The 17,549-nt window shown below is 32.4% G+C and overlaps 3 protein-coding genes and 2 long non-coding RNA genes across 5 annotated transcripts; 3 read left to right on the top strand and 2 right to left on the bottom strand.

Annotated features, from left to right (window-relative positions):
• The first annotated feature begins 238 nt into the window (after positions 1-238).
• LOC125369713 (histone H4) lies at positions 239-712 on the top strand. Its single transcript, XM_048372514.1, has one exon. It carries the CDS (start codon positions 309-311, stop codon positions 618-620), a length of 312 nt encoding a protein of 103 aa, XP_048228471.1. The 5' UTR covers positions 239-308; the 3' UTR covers positions 621-712.
• Positions 713-2,253: 1,541 nt separating this feature from the next.
• Positions 2,254-3,110, bottom strand: LOC125369714. Its single transcript, XR_007215391.1, has 2 exons — positions 2,580-3,110; positions 2,254-2,374 (listed from the first exon to the last, which is right to left on the bottom strand). It is a non-coding gene; the product is annotated as an uncharacterized LOC125369714 (long non-coding RNA).
• A 1,944-nt stretch (positions 3,111-5,054) lies between these two features.
• LOC8265060 (probable UDP-arabinopyranose mutase 2) lies at positions 5,055-7,869 on the top strand. Its single transcript, XM_002514580.3, has 4 exons — positions 5,055-5,611; positions 6,691-6,941; positions 7,025-7,193; positions 7,301-7,869. Exons 1-4 carry the CDS (start codon positions 5,285-5,287, stop codon positions 7,637-7,639), a joined length of 1,086 nt encoding a protein of 361 aa, XP_002514626.1. The 5' UTR covers positions 5,055-5,284; the 3' UTR covers positions 7,640-7,869.
• A 3,727-nt stretch (positions 7,870-11,596) lies between these two features.
• On the top strand, positions 11,597-12,172 carry LOC107260917. Its single transcript, XR_001534926.3, has 2 exons — positions 11,597-11,798; positions 11,889-12,172. It is a non-coding gene; the product is annotated as an uncharacterized LOC107260917 (long non-coding RNA).
• Positions 12,173-12,502: 330 nt separating this feature from the next.
• On the bottom strand, positions 12,503-17,265 carry LOC8265059 (squamosa promoter-binding-like protein 6). The gene is made up of 3 exons (XM_002514579.4): positions 15,743-17,265; positions 15,186-15,322; positions 12,503-13,883 (listed from the first exon to the last, which is right to left on the bottom strand). The coding sequence occupies exons 1-3, from the start codon at positions 16,405-16,407 to the stop codon at positions 13,012-13,014; spliced, it is 1,674 nt and encodes a 557-aa protein (XP_002514625.2). The 5' UTR covers positions 16,408-17,265; the 3' UTR covers positions 12,503-13,011.
• Positions 17,266-17,549: the final 284 nt, after the last annotated feature.

Below are 17,549 nucleotides of genomic sequence, written 5' to 3'. Positions count from 1 at the left end.
TGTTTTTCACTTTTTCATTTTCAAGAAAGCGCCCCGTTTTGAAGTTCCATGTCATCAATCCCCAACAAGATCGAATCTAACGGCTGTTGATCTATACTCAACCACTCACATGGATCGCCAAATAATCTGACGGCCATTTATTCTATACTCAACCAGTCACAAGGATCGCCAAATAATCCAACGGCCAAACACGCCACCTCTCCATCTATAAAAGGCACCCCTCCAAATCGCGAAAACACAAATCACACCAAAATCAAAATCCAAATCCAAATCCAAATCCAAATCCAATTCAAAGAGGAAAAGCAAAAATGTCAGGAAGAGGAAAGGGAGGGAAGGGATTGGGAAAGGGAGGAGCAAAGCGACATCGTAAGGTTCTAAGAGATAACATCCAAGGCATCACGAAGCCTGCTATTCGTCGTCTGGCTAGGCGTGGTGGTGTGAAGCGTATTAGTGGGTTAATCTATGAAGAGACAAGAGGTGTGCTCAAGATCTTTTTGGAGAATGTGATTCGTGACGCGGTGACTTACACAGAGCATGCCCGTAGGAAAACTGTTACTGCAATGGATGTTGTTTATGCTTTGAAAAGGCAGGGCCGAACACTCTATGGTTTCGGTGGTTAATTTCTTCATTATATATATATGTTTGGAGTTTGTTAGTGTTGCTTGCGTTAATTGACATGTGACCTTTAATGAAACGAAGTTAAATGTTTTAATTTTTGCGTAATTGTTGGGATTGGACTTTTGATTTCTTTTCTTTATTCTGTTTGGTTTACGAGAAAATCTTGATTGTCCCAATGCAACTTGTGAATGCGCTGAATCGCATCACTTCATTTCCTTTGCTTTTATACCTTAGGATTCACTGGAAGGGGAAGGACTATAGTGGTTGTTTGGTTAGTGGGAATGTATTTTCAGAATTGATAGAATATGATTTCCAGTGTATTTATAAATGTGAATTGGTAGAAGTTTTGAAAATGTACGATTAAAAAACTTGTATTCTGATAGAAAAAGGAGTTTTCACAATCAAGACTGCTTGTACAATTTATGTAACGTTCAGGATAACAACATTATCTTTTGGACTCTTTCATTGACAACATCTGGAAGCTCTACAGTTGGCTCTATTCTCAAAAGCCAAATTTTCATGTGGAGTTAAATTCACTTTCTACTCATAAAAATCGATTGCGGTTCCCTAATATTAAAATCATGGTGAGTGGAAAATGGGGATTTATAACTTCACCCGAGCTCTACGCCTCACTTCTTTAATAATTTGGTGTTAGCTGCAAGCCCTTCAAAATTGTTTTCTTCAATAATTCGAAGGAGACTGTTTAGAGGCTTCTGGGTTTGTTTTAGGGACCACGATTTTCTTTTTCTTTGGATAATTGCATAAAAAGGCTATTGGGCCTTTTCTCGGCCTCTTGAATCAAACAAAGGGTCCTAAAAGACCTAAATTTCTTTCCCTCTAATACTTAAAAAGAAGGTTCTTTAAAGCTTTGGCTTATCATTCACTAATAATTTATTTCCTTGAAAAGAAAAATTATTCACTAACAATTTAATAAATTTATATATTTTTATTTATAATTATTATAAAATATCTGCTGGAACTTTGTTACTAGAATAAAATTTTAAATTTCATTAATATATAATTTATTTGAATCTAAAATTCTGATTAAGTCGGATCAATTATAAAGGTATATAAATTTTTTCTTTTAAATTTTTCGATCGGGCTGGGCTTGTTACATGAGCTTTAATGAATTAATATTTTTATATCCATCCAAAAAATAATTAAATTTTTACCAATTTGGACTTAGATGAGTTTGAAATAAAAAATATCTGTTCAAATTTGAAAATCTTTTAACGGTTTTAAATGGGTACTCAAACCCATGAATAGATCTAGTGTCTAATAGTGGTCCTAAAAAGTAAGAGAGGTGAGTTCCTTTTTTTTCTTTTGAGAGGACATGTTTGGTTAAGGCGAGTTAATTCAATTATATTGTGGCGAGTTCAAGACTCGCTTGGAAATGTTCTTTAGGCGAGTCATCGACAAAGCTGATAAGACATGATATAATGGATTCAGCTTGATTCAAATGCACCATGAACACTTAAAATCAAGCTAGGTATATCTTCGCTCAACTCAATTCAGTTTCGCCTTCATTCAGGCATAGGCCTTGGGGGCCTTGTTGGTGCCTCTAATTTTGGTTATCAACCTAATTACCAGAGGAAAGAATTTCTCTAACTTACAACTCCTTTTCTAGGCGATGGATGAAGCTTGAAATGCCCTTTGGAAACACCGATGGTGATGGACCTAGCAAAACGGTTCTTTGATGTTGGTACAAGTGGCAGAACAGAAAATGCTGCTATCTTCTAAGCGCAAACACCAGATCCTAAGGAAGCCATAACTGCAGCCATTAAGTTTCATTTTGAATTTATGACTGCTAACATATGTGCCTCCTCACAGACAAATTAAAATTCTCAAAATCATTTTGTTGAAACTGAAAAATGGTCTCTTTCCTCCTATCTATTGGTTTTGTTAAATTCAATTCCGAAGGTTGTGGAAGTAATTTTCTGCTTAATGAAAAAAAATCTTACTTGATCGAGTAAAGAAGAACAGAAAAGATTAGAACTTGCAGTCCCATCGCTAGCTGACAGTTTCGAGTGTTGAATAAGCTTATTTTGCAGGAAGCTTCACTAATTGTTTTATAACATAGAATGACTACGGTACTTAACCGGGGCTGCTTGGACTCAGTGCTCAGTTCCAATGATGCAGTTGCAATGTCGGTGACCAGGAAATCACCTACCTAGACAAACATGTAAATGTCAGACAAATTTTGTCCCAAACCCATAATATGTTTGTGCTTACTTCAATTGCCAAGCAGCAAATCCAGTGCTAAATTATAATAAACGATTCTTCCATTCCATTGGATACGATCGGTGCTTTTATGAAGGATTCCAGGGGCAAAATGTTGTCGGTGGGTTTGGGTAGTTTAAAAAACAAACGAAAAGGAAAAATTAGAGGAAACATACTTATGAAGGAAAAAGGAAAATTGTTTTCTCTCGTAAAAAAGAAAAAGAAAAAGAAATTATAATTAGAATTTCAAGTTGGGATTTCTATATATTATGATCGTGGGCAATAATATTAATAATGGCCTTTTCTTAATCAAACTTTCATTTTTAATTAATTATTATGTTACATTCACTTGCATGGCTGCGAATTCTTTTTATTTATTTATTTCAAATTAGATATAAAATTAGAGCCACTTTCATTATTGATTTATATGTTCAAATAACTTTATACAGCTAGTTACAGGTGGCTAAACCTGTGCACCACTGAAGACCTTTCCATTAAAGTACGTGAAAAAGGCCAAGAAGCTTTGCCTATCTCACACGTTCTAACAGTAAACCCAGCCTGATTTACGCAATGTGTTGACCATCAAGTACTTATACGCCACGTGTATGATCCAGAATTGGAATGTCCATGATCGAGCAATAGATTGTCCCTTAGATGAGACATATTCTACCAAGCATATAAGTCCAAAGATCTAAGCCACCGGCGACTTTGAAAGAGTCGCCCCTTAAAGCCCAATCAGACGCTCTCTTCTTTGGACGCCTGGCTCGTGCCGGCCTCGCCGGTCTCGCACGTGCTTACATGCAATTTGGCTCTTCCACGTCGCACATTCTTTTTCCTTTTTTTTTGATATGAATAAAAATTAATTTAATCCTTTTAACAAAAACTAATTTTTGAAGGAAGTCATTTTTTGGATAAAATAGAATTGGAGATTTATTTCTGTAAGGATATAAACGCCTTATTGTTTGTTATATTTAAATTTTTCTATTAATTATAAGAGTAAATAGTTGTATATATATCAAAATTTAATTATTTATATTAAGTGAATATTTTTACATTCAAATGAAGCGTAACATTTTTTCTTTAATAAAAGGACAGATATGTTTTAATCTTTTTTATTATTTTTAAAATATTTTAGCAGTTTTAATATTTTTATTATCTTTAAAATATTTTAGTAGTCAAACAAAGTTCTAATTCTCTTTCCTTCTTTCAAGTAAATTCAAATTAATATTTATGATAATAATATATTTTTCTAAATATATTATGCTGATTTATTAAATAAGTAAGTATGAATATTTATAATAAGTTCAATATAAATAAAAAAATTTAACTAATTAAAAATCTAAATTTATATATAAACCGATAGTTTACTAATGCATTGCATATTTATCTCTATTATTATTAAATTAATAGATATATATTAATAAAAATTATTAACATTTAATATTAATTTATAAATTTTTAGAAAATAAAAGTCAATTAATTATTTTTAAATTTCAGATTTTTAAAATTTATTAATATATAATAAAATAAAAAATTACTTATTAACTATTTTTATATTATATAAAATTAATATTATAAAAATTAATATTAATATTTATAATACTAATTTTTATTATATAAAAATTAGCTTATTATTGAAAAATAATAATTGAAATATTATTTAAAATATTATTTTTTTAAATTGAAGTAATTATCTAATTATATAATTAGTTTATTAATATGTACTTTTAGGAATAGAATTAACAGCTCTGGTCAGAAGTTTATTTATTTTTTGAATTAATATATTTTAAAATATAATTTAAAAATAAATATTATTAAGAATATAATTTATTAATTAATAATTAATAAAAAAATTATAAAATTATATCTAAATTTAAATTTTATATATAAGAAATAAATATATATAATAATAATAAAAATTTATATGTGATAAATTGAATATATATTAAAGGATTTAGATTCTAAAAATTTGTTATATATATGTGTTAAAATATTAAAATGCCTATTAGAAAAATTAATATTTAAAATTATTTATCTAGATTTTAAAAATAAAATTATAAAAATATTAATACATATTAAAATTAAAAGAAATTTTATAATTTCTTTATTTCAAATATGGAGAGATTAATTTGATTTATTTAGTAATTTTTATTGTTTAAAAATTTTATTTTTATATTTTCTTATGTACCTTTTTTCATATTAGTGGAAAAGAAAAAAGGAAATTAATAAGAAGATGCATGTAGAAAGAAATTTTGACGAAAAAGGAAAAAAAAAAGTCAAGAAAACATAAACATTATTAATTTTTGCTAGATCTACGCGGCTTCCCTCTCTAAGTCCTAACAGAACACTGCCTCTTCCTCCGCCCTACAAATACCAATTCACAACCATAGTAAAATCACTCACAAGCTCTTCCTTCTCTCTCTGTCTAACCCAAATTCAAACCACAATGGCTGATTTTGCAGCAATCTCCCCAACACCACTTCTAAAAGATGAGTTAGACATAGTGATTCCCACCATTAGAAACTTAGATTTCTTAGAGATGTGGAGGCCCTTCTTCCAACCATACCATCTTATCATTGTTCAAGATGGTGACCCATCAAAGATTATTAAAGTTCCTGAAGGCTTTGATTATGAACTCTATAATAGGAACGATATCAACAGGATTTTGGGTCCTAAGGCTTCTTGTATTTCTTTCAAGGATTCTGCTTGTAGATGCTTTGGTTATATGGTTTCTAAGAAGAAGTATATCTACACAATTGATGATGACTGCTTCGTAAGTGTGTTTCTCTTAAATTGTTTTTTTACTCTAGTTTTTCGATGTGGGTTTTGCGTTTTTAGTGTGTTTGGTCTTGCCTTTTGGAGTAAAGTTGAAATCTTTGTTGGTTTTTGGAGAAAATTTTGAATATTTCACACAGAATTTGGTTCATTTGCTTGTGGGTTTTGAAGATCTAATTGTAATTTGAGTTTATTTTGTATGTGGGTATGATCTGCAGTATTTCTATTTTGGTGGGAATTTTAAATTTTGTTTGGGGTTGGGTAAGTGGGGCTTGGTAATCGGTATTGAGCAGAAAAAAACATTGGATTCTGATTTGGTAGTACTTCTCTTTCTTCATATTGTTACTGTTGGATCTGGTGTTATTATAATGATCAATTTTGCTTGGTTGCTTGCTCACCAATTTATTTCCTCCGTTGCATGCTTTGATCTGTTGTTGCTTGAGCAATTTCATTGTGTTCTGACAGTGTGATCTGTTTTGGCATCATAGGACTAGATTTAAAGTTTTAATGTGTCAAATGATATATCGGACTAAGCCATTCTCCAAGAAAATTAATATTGCAGTACAGATCCGTCTTGAGGTGAAACTACATGGGTAAAAATCAAAATTCAATTTTTATTGATGTACTTATCTCGTTCCCTTAGTGAAAAACTATCCCTCAGGATGGTTTGTATTGCTTTGTGACACTGTCATTCTGAATGCTAGAATCAAGTTGGTTATTGATGGATATTTTAGACATAGATCTGTTAACTGTGAGCCTGATACAGTTACTTCCTTTTTGTATCTCATAGTACATTCCTAATAATGTGGCTTTAATTTTATAGATTAGTTGTTTTTGCTATTTGACCTGAGCCATGCAAGAGACTAAGCAATTGTTTTATTTTGTTTATACACTTCAAACAGTACCATGCCCAACAGTTTCCGCGTTAATATAGTTGCATTCTCATCTTCGGGGAAAAAAAGGTTGCATCTTTATAAATTTAGCTTTTTCTTGGAAGGAATGCGCTACATTTACACATGGTTGTGAGTTTATCTTGGGAGTATGGTCTAAAGCAGAGAGGATTTTGTGTAATTGCAGGTTGCTAAAGATCCTAGTGGCAAAGACATTAATGCACTTGAGCAGCACATAAAGAATCTTCTCTGTCCATCAACTCCATTTTTCTTCAACACCCTGTATGACCCATACCGAACTGGTGCAGATTTCGTTCGAGGGTATCCATTTAGCCTTCGTGAGGGTGTCCCAACAGCTGTATCCCATGGTCTCTGGCTCAACATCCCAGATTATGATGCCCCCACCCAGCTTGTCAAGCCTCTTGAGAGGAACACCAGGTAAGAAGACTTGATGCACACTACCAGTTCCAGGTCACATTTATGTAATATTTACATAGGACTTGACTTTGTATCCTTATCAGGTATGTAGATGCTGTAATGACTATACCAAAGGGAACTTTGTTCCCCATGTGCGGTATGAATCTGGCATTCAACCGTGAGTTGATTGGTCCTGCAATGTACTTTGGTCTCATGGGAGACGGTCAGCCAATTGGGCGCTACGACGATATGTGGGCTGGCTGGTGCACCAAGGTTAACCCATCTTATCTTTTCCCAAGTGATAATTCTGTTTGCTTGTTTAGCCCCAATCTGCTTTTATGAATTTGCAAAATAAATTGGTTGTTTCATAAATTCCGTAGGTTATATGCGACCACTTAGGTTTTGGAGTCAAGACAGGATTGCCTTACATCTATCACAGCAAAGCTAGCAATCCATTTGTGAACCTTAAGAAGGAATACAAAGGAATCTATTGGCAAGAAGAGCTGATCCCATTTTTCCAGTCTGCAGTCCTTCCAAAAGAATGTACCACTGTTCAGAAGTGCTACATTGAACTCTCCAAGCAAGTTAGGGCAAAGCTTGGTAAAATAGATGAATACTTTGTCAAGCTGGCAGATGCCATGGTCACATGGGTTGAAGCATGGGATGAGCTGAACCCATCTGGAAACTCTGGTGAATTGCCTAATGGTGCTGCAAAATAGATTTCTTGATACGAGGGAGGCCATTAAATTTGTCACGTCAGAGATGTTATCATGACATTTATAGTCCTAGGCAGGCTGTATCTTGATGAGCCCATTTACGATCTCATTTACCAAGCTTTTTTGCTTTAAGGCTTGGATTAATTATTTTGCAGGTTGAGGAAAAAGATTTTATTTGTCTTATTAATATTCATGGATTCTCTATATTCAAGTAAGTGTAGTTTTGATTGTTAGTTCTTTACATTATCATTGATTAGTTCTGGAAATGATTGTGCATTTTGAACGTTTCAATTGTTAGGTTCCTTTTCTACTCTTTTTTTCTTTTCTTTTTTGTTTTTTTTTGTCTTTTTATAGGTTATTCAAATGTTTTGGTAAGTGAAAGGCACCCAAATCTAATAGCCTTGACTAACCGGTCATTTTCGCTTTAAAGAAAGAAAGAAAAGATCTAATTGGTACATGGCTTTTCAGAATAGCAGTTGGAAAAATTAAGGATTTGGTGATGTCAAGAAAGCATGATGATTCTGTCTTTAAGCAGTGATATCAGTATATGTTTATGTGCTTGTAGGTTTCCAGGGTCTCAATTCTGATTAAACTTGCTAAAAATTTTCTGATAGACATTTACACATTCGTCAATCTTTCCATAACTACTGTCAGAAGTCATGTTCTGGATGATTTGAATTTCAGTAATTAAAACTCACTCTATTCTCTCAAATTACAGAAAATGAAACTTTTGACAAGTCTTTCTCTTTTCTGAAAGCTGTGAATCATGTTACAAGGGTGTCATGTTTCTTTTCCAGCAGTATTTGTCTGGTAATGATTCAAACAAAAACAAACAGAATCTTTTCAAGAATTCAAAAAACAGAGTAAAATACATCGCCGTTTCTTGTTCATAATTTTAAAAGGTTGAATAATATGTAGCTGTAGCTGGCGGTACTGTGTTTCCATGTGGATGTCGTGTGTGGCCCCTCATATATGGAATTTCCGATTCTTGTAGTCCAGCTATGAGCCATGCATACAGCCATTCTCTTTCAAAAAGAACGAAGAAACTAAAGGACAATGGTTTACAGAACATAACATAACATAACATAACATAACTACACCAATAACCAACAGACATTTTCTTCTTCTTCACCTTTATCTTAAAACAATATTATACTTAACTATTTAATATTTAAAATGTCTTTCTAAAGTTCTAAACGTTTTAAAAATAATATATATATATATTAATTTTTTATACTTATAATTTTTTAAGCATATATATTTATTTTTTGACACATAAATTTTTTATTTTGATAAGTGTAATTATTTTTTACTTATAAGATTTAAACTTATAAATAATTTTGAAGTATTTTTTATTAATTTATTGATTAATATATGTTATATTTTTAATTAAATATTAATTCTAATTATAAGAAATAATATATTAATAATAAATTAATTTTTTTGATTAGATAATAATTATTTTAGAAAATAGCATATTAATTATATTTTAATTTTAAAAGATAAAAGATTAATTATATTTTAATATTATATTAACTAATAGATAGTTTCTTAATCAAAAGATAACGATATTAATTCTATCATAATTTTTATATTAATTAATAAATTAGTTATATAATTAGATAATAATTTAATTCTAGAAAATAATATTTTTAATATATATTTAAGAATAAATTAATTTTTAATTACATAATAAATTTTTAATTTTAAAAAATAATAATATCTGATATATTAATTTATATTAAAATTAATTAATAAATAATTTTTATATTATTGTATTAATAAAATTTTAGAATTTAAAAAAAAATAAAAACATTTAAAAATAGTTAGTATGTTATTATATTTTAAAATTTTATAAATTAATATTAAATATTAAAAAATTTATTAAATTATATTTATCAATTTTAATTTTATAATTAAAATAATAATAACGATAAATGATTAGTTTAGCCTAAATCCTAACTTTGCGACTTTATTTCATAACAGAAGTTTAAGTCCTTGATTAGGAGTGGACCCAATACAAATTTCTTTCCAATAATATAATAATATGTGATTTTATTATATGTTTTAATTATATATTCAAATAAAATTAGCTTTTAAATTTTATATTTATATAAATGAAGAAAATCAATTGCATAAATTTATATAAATAATTAACAATAAAAAATTAATTTAAAAAAAAAATGGTAAAACAAAGCAAAAAGTGAAATGAAATCTATAATGTGGTAATTCTTTTGTCATAATTTGAGGGAGGATTAATAAGTAATTATCATGCTCATACAGCGTAATTGTTTAGTCCAAAAATATTTATTCAGTTGGTAGCCACATGTACTACACAATCTGTTTATCTCTGTCTTCACCATTTGTGTGTGAACAGCCCCAATCTTGTAGGGCTAATTCCCTTCTTCACATCATTACCATTGTTAGACTGCAAGTAATTTCTCAAAGGAATTGGATCTCATGAGAACAGCTCATGTAACCAAAATACAAATAATTAGCTCATATTTTGCTTGAAAGACTTCTTAACAGCCCTCTAGATATATCGATCTCCATTAATTTTGGACCGCCCATTGCTATTCACGTTTCGACTGTGATGTGAGAGTTATGAAAACACTAGAAATAAAATATTAATTCAAATTCAAACTCGTTCAGCTTATTAAATATATAGATTTAAATTTTAAAATTATAAATAAATTATATATAAAAATAAAATATACATCTAAATTCGAAAATCTAAAAAATTATTTACAGAGTCACTACGTGAGCACCCATTTTCTCCAAAACCGTGGCCAACACTCCTTTTCCATTTTGAATATTATTCAAAAAATGCCCTAGAGTGACATAACAGAGAAGAGAAAAAAAAAAAGGAACAGGGTACCATATTTAGGAATCCTAATAACTCCATAATTATCTCATGAATGGCAGTAATAATAATAAATTAAAATCAAAACTGAGATGGTATAATTGAGGTAAATTAGATTATAGATGGAAAATTTCAGTATTATAAAATCTGAGAAATTGGGTCTGAGATCTCTCATTCTTCTGGGGATTTTAGTAGAATATAAATTTGGAAAAACACATTGAACCTTCATTGATATATCAGTAGTTTCTCTGAAACCATATTTTTTTGCCAAATCCTTGGAAGCAAATACGGCAAGAAAATCATATGAGCTTCAGACTGGGATTTATGTACCTTATATGAAATGTGAAATTGGACTTTGTAAAACCTTCCTTAGTTGCTGATTTACTATATACAATCTTTCCAGAAGAGTTACTGAAAACAAAAGCACGTTGGCCTTTCTGTTCATACTCCTACTCACTGCCACCAGATTGGTGACAATTAAAGTTTTCAAACGATTATTAATTTCCAAAATATTAAGTACTATAAAAGTTGATTGTGAGTCTTACTAAAAAATGATGTAATGTCATATTATATTTAATATGATTTTTTAAACTCATAAAGATATTAAATCTGTGTCAAAATATTAAAAAAGTACTGTAATAAAAATATTATATACCACAATAAATAGATAAAATAAAAATAAAATACGCAGTATATTTAACCATTTGCTGTGATCAAATTCAAATTAATTGGAAATTTAGCAATGGATTTGTTCGTAAATAATTCATCAGCAAAATCATCACTAATTTAGTTAAATTTTATAGACAAGAATAAGGTAGCATTAATATTCCAGCAAATCTGTTGCTAAGTTCTATAAATCTTTTCATAAATTCTAACTTAGTAAATTATCGACAAATTAGATTTACTGGTCAGCTGTTAGTATTATAATCTCAAATTTTAAATGGAATTTAACCTTACACAGAATATGAATTTGGAATTTAAAATAGTGATCTCTGCAAATGTATAGTAAATCATTATAGCCCACAAATTCTAAAACCTAAAAATAACTTTTTAATTGTAACCAATGAAATAATTAACTTATTAGTTCTGACCATTAGTATAATTAACCTTTCAAATTAATGATCCCTTCCTTAATTGGCGTTCTTGAACTCCTATATAATTCTTGCTAGAAGAGTTACGGTAACCAAAAAGCATCCTGTTTTTTTTTATAAGAAATCTCCAAATTAGGCTAAAAAAGAAAAATGGAGAACGTACCATTCAAGCTGGCCTTTCTGGTCATACTCCTAGTCACTGCATCAGGTTGGTGATGTCTCTCTTCTTCTTTCTATTGTTCTTTCTCTTCTAATTAGGTTGCGCTCAGGAGTTTATACGAACTGCTGCTTTTGACAGGTTTGCCATTCTCAACGGCAAAGAGAGGATATTTGCCAGTTCGATGTAAAACTGATGCTAACTGCAAGAATAAATGTTTATGGGAGAAAAGCACCTGTGTAGATGGCTTCTGTACTTGCCCATTAGGCTGAGAAACAGCAAATGCTCTGTCACCCTTTAGACTATTTGCAGAATTTCGTGAATTAGTCTATGGTAATATGTACCTTAGATAGCTTGTACCTTTGAATGCGTAACAAGCTATCAACAATGGAATAAAAAGGTGCTTCTAAATTTTGATGATTCAAGCTTGCCTTTTGCTTCTAAACAACTGGGGATTTGAGTAGATCCCATATCAAACTTTTGTGCGTGTGCGTGTGCGTGAAAAAAATTAATGATATATACCAAGGTTTTTTTCAGGAAAAGCTGACGAATCATTCAATTTACAGTTCATAAGCAACGATGCCTAATTGAGGAAACTAATTGAGTTGAATACAAAAATTGCAGAGTTATATACAACGAAATTTTGAAGAAGCCAGCTAGGAGATCAGATCTTTCTAGTTGATAGATAAGCATAAAAGCAGCAGCTTGATGCTTGCATGTCGTGTGCTAGATGATTGGTCGTCAGAAGATTCGAATTTGCTAATGATTGTTATTATTATTTTTATTTAACGTTGAGAAGGGAAGAAAGAAAAAGGAGCATGGATTGTGCAATCGCAGATAGCATTGACTATTCCTTCTCAGCAAGGAAAGATCTTCTGATAGTATCAAACATGTGAGAAGGGACATTGTGTTTTGCTTGTAGCATTTCAGTTTACGCTGCTTTGGGATGATCTTTTGATAGTACCAAAGATGTGAAGCTGCCATATGCTCTGCCACCTTCTCCTTGTGTCAATCCAAGTGCAATTCTTCAGTCTTCGAAGACAATGAACAGGCAATGCAGCTCATTTACTTGACTTGTTTTTCCTTTTAGTCAGAACATAGGCCAGTAGGGTTGATCTCCATGTATCAGAAAATAATTCCAAGAGAAAATAACAGAAAGTAAACATCTTTTTTCCCTTTCAAGAAAATCACTAGGATATCAAACTAGAAGATAGAATTGAAATTCGTCAATGGATTTGTGCTGGGACCTTCTTCACAAAGCACTTCAAATGATGTGAGGCCAGCAGAAAGCATCATTTTCCTGTTTCACTTGCATGGATTGCTTCTGTCGTTCCACTCGCTCAAGCTGTGATGACAGCTGAAGCAAGTCAATGGTAGTGCCATCTTCACAAGAAAGACAATCTTTTGCATTCATAAAATTTGATCCTTGGTACATCCCATCAGCGATGACAAAATTGATGGCATCGCTACCATCAGATAACAGTATGGATCCCAACCGACTTCCTTCTGCAGAACTTGTTCCTGATGAAGAGAACTTGTTTTGCATAGCACCTGCGGAAGCCTGTGAACTAATTCCTACGAGCTTTTCTGAGACTTGACTCACACTATAATGACTACTTCTGCCAGGAAGTACCAGTGGGCAAGCCATAGAAATCCCTGATGAATGGCTTGAAAGATTATGTGATTGAGATGACAGAAGAGAGAGAGCAGAACCAGAGTTTGTGATCCCTGATACCCCTTGAACATTTGAAGCTGCATCAAAAGCAGAAAAGTCTGCCTGGCCTAATGAGGCGTCCTGGATTAATGATTGTGAACTGGAAATTGAGCCTCCTAGATCATGTGGATATCGATTAGTGCTCTCGCTGAGAGTGCTTCCAGTTGCAGTAGTAGCTTCATTTCCATGACATGCAAGGAATACTTTATCCAAGTTATTAGAAGGGAAAAGGGACTTTGAATGGGGATGCCCACTTGAAACAGGAATAGATGATAGTGGATTAAAATACCCATCTTCAACTTTTATTTGCCTGCACCAATTATCTGTTCCATATCTCTTAGGATGCATTGGGCCACCAGGGAGTATATCTTGGCAGATAAAAGATGTTAATGCAGTCCCATGAAATCTACTGGCGTCAATGCCTACACAGAATACAGAAAACGATATGAGATTTGTGGAAAATTGTAGGCTGTAAATAATGGAATTATGCTGTGAAGAGTATAACAAACTACCATGAGTAAACAAGATATATTTTAACCGTAGTAGTTTATAAATGCAAATCCTAAGTTCCACAGTTAATATATGCCAACAATACTTCCATCCCAGATTCAGATAATTGGTTTTAAATGCTTCAACGTATCTAAGGTTCCACCTCTTTCCACTTGATCTCACCGGAAAACACTGATAAATGATTAATGGAAAACAATTTGAATTCTGTTACAGTGAATCATGGACATGGAAGTGTTATACAATCACTTCCCGCCCAAATTTGGATAAAGTGCGAGCTAATATTGCCTTATCCAACACTCTTGTATTTGTTTTGCCTATCTACCCCAAGGGGGACGTCCAGACCATTTCAAGAACTTACAACCCTGAAAAAAGAAACTTATTGAAAGATGAGCGATTACAAGAGTCAACCTGGTGGTGATGATGCAAGAATCTCACCTGTTACTTAAATCAACCAACACTAGGCACAGGGAGCTGCCCTAAGGTATAGCTAAGAGGTATCATATTTCGACCTGGAGTTTTACTAGAATCATCAAGAGCACATCACTGAAAAAACAAGGAATTAAACTTACAGGAGATTTTAAAATTGAAACCCACAACTCTTAGGCACATTCTCAAAAAAGGCACTATTGAAGGACTGTTCTGGATGTGCATGCTTGCGTCAAGGTTTCTCTAAATGTCTGAAACCATATACCGATGCTTGGTAACAGGAGTCATCTAATTATGCAGAGAGTGAGATGGTTAAAACAGATGAACCACCAAATACAGAGAATTATTATTATGTATTGATGAAATTCTAAAACATCAATAACCTTTTACCCTGCTTAAATATTTAAAAAGGTATATAGTTTTATCTAATGCAAAGTGGTTTTCCACTTTTCTGAACAGGTCTACCCCTCCATACACAAATAGCATCTATAACCCCTCCAGTATCAGGGAAACAATAAAAAATAAAAAATTGTTTCACCTGGTATATAGTCTTTGGTTAGTAATTGAACATGTAAAAACATACAAGGTCCGCAGATACTTCTGCAATTTGATGTGAAAGCGAACTGAAGATCCTCTTAACTTCTCCCCCACTAGCTTACCAACTTAAACTAGCATTCTCAAAATTTACGCAGGTCAAATAGTTAAAGTTAAAAATAAAGTAATTAGCTCCTGTCAAACTATAAGGCAGAGAAATTATATTAATAAATGCAAAGGCATGGATGTTTTACCATTGTATGACTGGAGTAGCTTTCCAGTCCTTCCAGAGTGAGGACCAACTTGAGGTTTCCTCCGACGTTCATTGTGGCCTGCAAGGCGTTTACGACAGCTTCGCTTGCCATCATCAAATTCAGCCAGTAAATGAAACCTGAGCAGTCAAAAACTAGTACAAATTATAGCAGTACAGAGTCAATGATGAACCCAGTTTGAGCAAAGATTCAAATATTCACGTTTCTAGTTTCCTGAAACAAAACTAGAAGAGACCAGCACGCAAAAGCCAAGAAGATACATCAAGTCAAATTTAAAATTCTGATTCAAGAAACTTAAGATGATTATGATCAAAGCGAGAGAATCCAGTTTCAGTTTAATTAGACGTACTAGAAAATATGACACAAGAAAGAGTTCAACAGCCTCAACTTCCTAGTCTCCCCATTTGATAAAACAAGTGAAAGCAACAAAAGTTTAACATATCAGCAATTTCAAGATTCGAGGTTTTGTATCCAAAAAAGTTGATGTCTGTCCATCCATCAGCAACTGAAAGTAAATTATAAGCAAGGAAACAGCGTACCGGCTGCATTGCTGACAAAACCTCTGCTCAATTCCATTCACTATAACTTTGGACGTCTTGGAGTGAACTTCACAGACTTTATGTCTCTTGTGATATTCTTTTGAGGAGCTGAGATCCTTATTACAACCATAAACTTGGCAATGTGCAGGGTGTGAATTCACTCCCACTCTCAGTCTCTTTGGAGGAGTGGATGACTCAGATGAAGACATAACAGATGCTCCTTTGGAAATTCTGGAATTATGACCTTCTGTTGGATCACCGAACCTTCCAAGTTTCAAATCAATGAATGAAGAATCCCTACTGTTGGATTCCACAACAGTTCTAGAAAGCCTTGATGTGGACTCATGTTCTAAGGAGAAAACATTCATGTTAACCATGAAATGGTTGATGCTTTTTCCACCATCAGCTTCACTACTTAAAGCATTCCTTATTGAATTATCAGGCAATTGTTTCCCCATCAATTCTTGATAATTTAATTCCCCAAAACAGTGATTCTCAATAGCTTGTTGACCCGCGACGACCACATTATTGTTGCCGAAACCACAAGCAGTTTTCAAATCCCAACCCATCAACACATTTTTGCTTTTGGCAATAGAATCAGACGATGAAGCTGTTTCATTGGATACAAACCCCTTCCCTCCAGAAACATAGTTCCAAGACTGCATTGCAAGCTTGCAATACTGTAGAATTACTGTTTAGGAAATTAGATACAAACCCACTTTGTCAATACAAGCAAGAAAATTGATCTTTTTTACACTCTTTTTTTCCCAACAAGGCAAAAACCAAGTTAAAATTTCGTCCTTTAGCCACTTATAAGTATAAACATTGACAGAATCTTGCTACTTACTGTACACACTACCCCCAAAAAATCCCCACCTCAATAAATAAAGATAACCCCCGAAAGGCACAGGCAATTCAAGGGAAACTCGATTCTTGAAACACCAAATGCATCAAACAAAAAGAACCCATCAAAGAAAGCCCAAAACCCATAAAATTAAGCAGCAAGAAAATCATAGAAAATGAAAGAGGGAGCAAGACCACATCCACAAGTGTATACAGTCAAGAAAGCTTAGTGGAAGAATGAGTTAAGGAAGCAAAGAAGCCAATGGAGGAAAAGAATAAGAAAAAGAAAAGGGATATAAACTGTGCATGTAGTAGGAAATGAAGAAACGCAAAACTATATGACTGGAAAAAGAAAGGTAGAAGTTTCCAAAATAATATTGATATGTAATAGGAGTGGTTCTCCTTTTCTTGTTTTCCTTTGAATTGCTAGTAAATAGTGGAGCAGAGAGAAATTATGTAATGCAAAAAGAAACAGACCCAACTCACTGAAAATGATTTCAGAGTCCCAAACTTCATAGAAAGAGAACCAATCCTGTGGCTGGCTAATATTTTCACAGGGAAAGAAAGGGAACAAACATTGACTCAATTAAGAAGAGAGAGAGAGAGAGAGTTTGTTTAATAACTAGCAAGTAGGATTAGTTGCTATCTTCTACTTCTTGTTAGCCAACAAAGAAAAGCACAAGAAAGAAACAACCAAGAAAAACAAGAGAGAATCGTTACTGTGTCATAACCTAATAATTATTTATGTGCTTTTAATCTCTAGTTTCCAAATACCAAACTAAATATGTTGTTATGTTCCACATTATTCTTGGATCTACGCAGCAAAGATTTTCCTTTTCCTTATTTCTCATTTCCTTTTTATTTATTTATTTATTTCTCTTTTCTTTTCTTTCTCAAAAAAATAAAATAATGGAGGCCATGTGTTCCTAGTTGGTTAATTAATCCATGTAATTTTGTTACAGAT

Source organism: Ricinus communis, chromosome 4 (genome assembly GCF_019578655.1).
Source record: "Ricinus communis isolate WT05 ecotype wild-type chromosome 4, ASM1957865v1, whole genome shotgun sequence".
NCBI classification, from domain to species: Eukaryota; Viridiplantae; Streptophyta; class Magnoliopsida; order Malpighiales; family Euphorbiaceae; genus Ricinus; species Ricinus communis.
The sequence above is the reverse complement of the archived record's forward strand: the minus strand, read 5'-3'. Positions and strand labels throughout refer to the sequence as shown.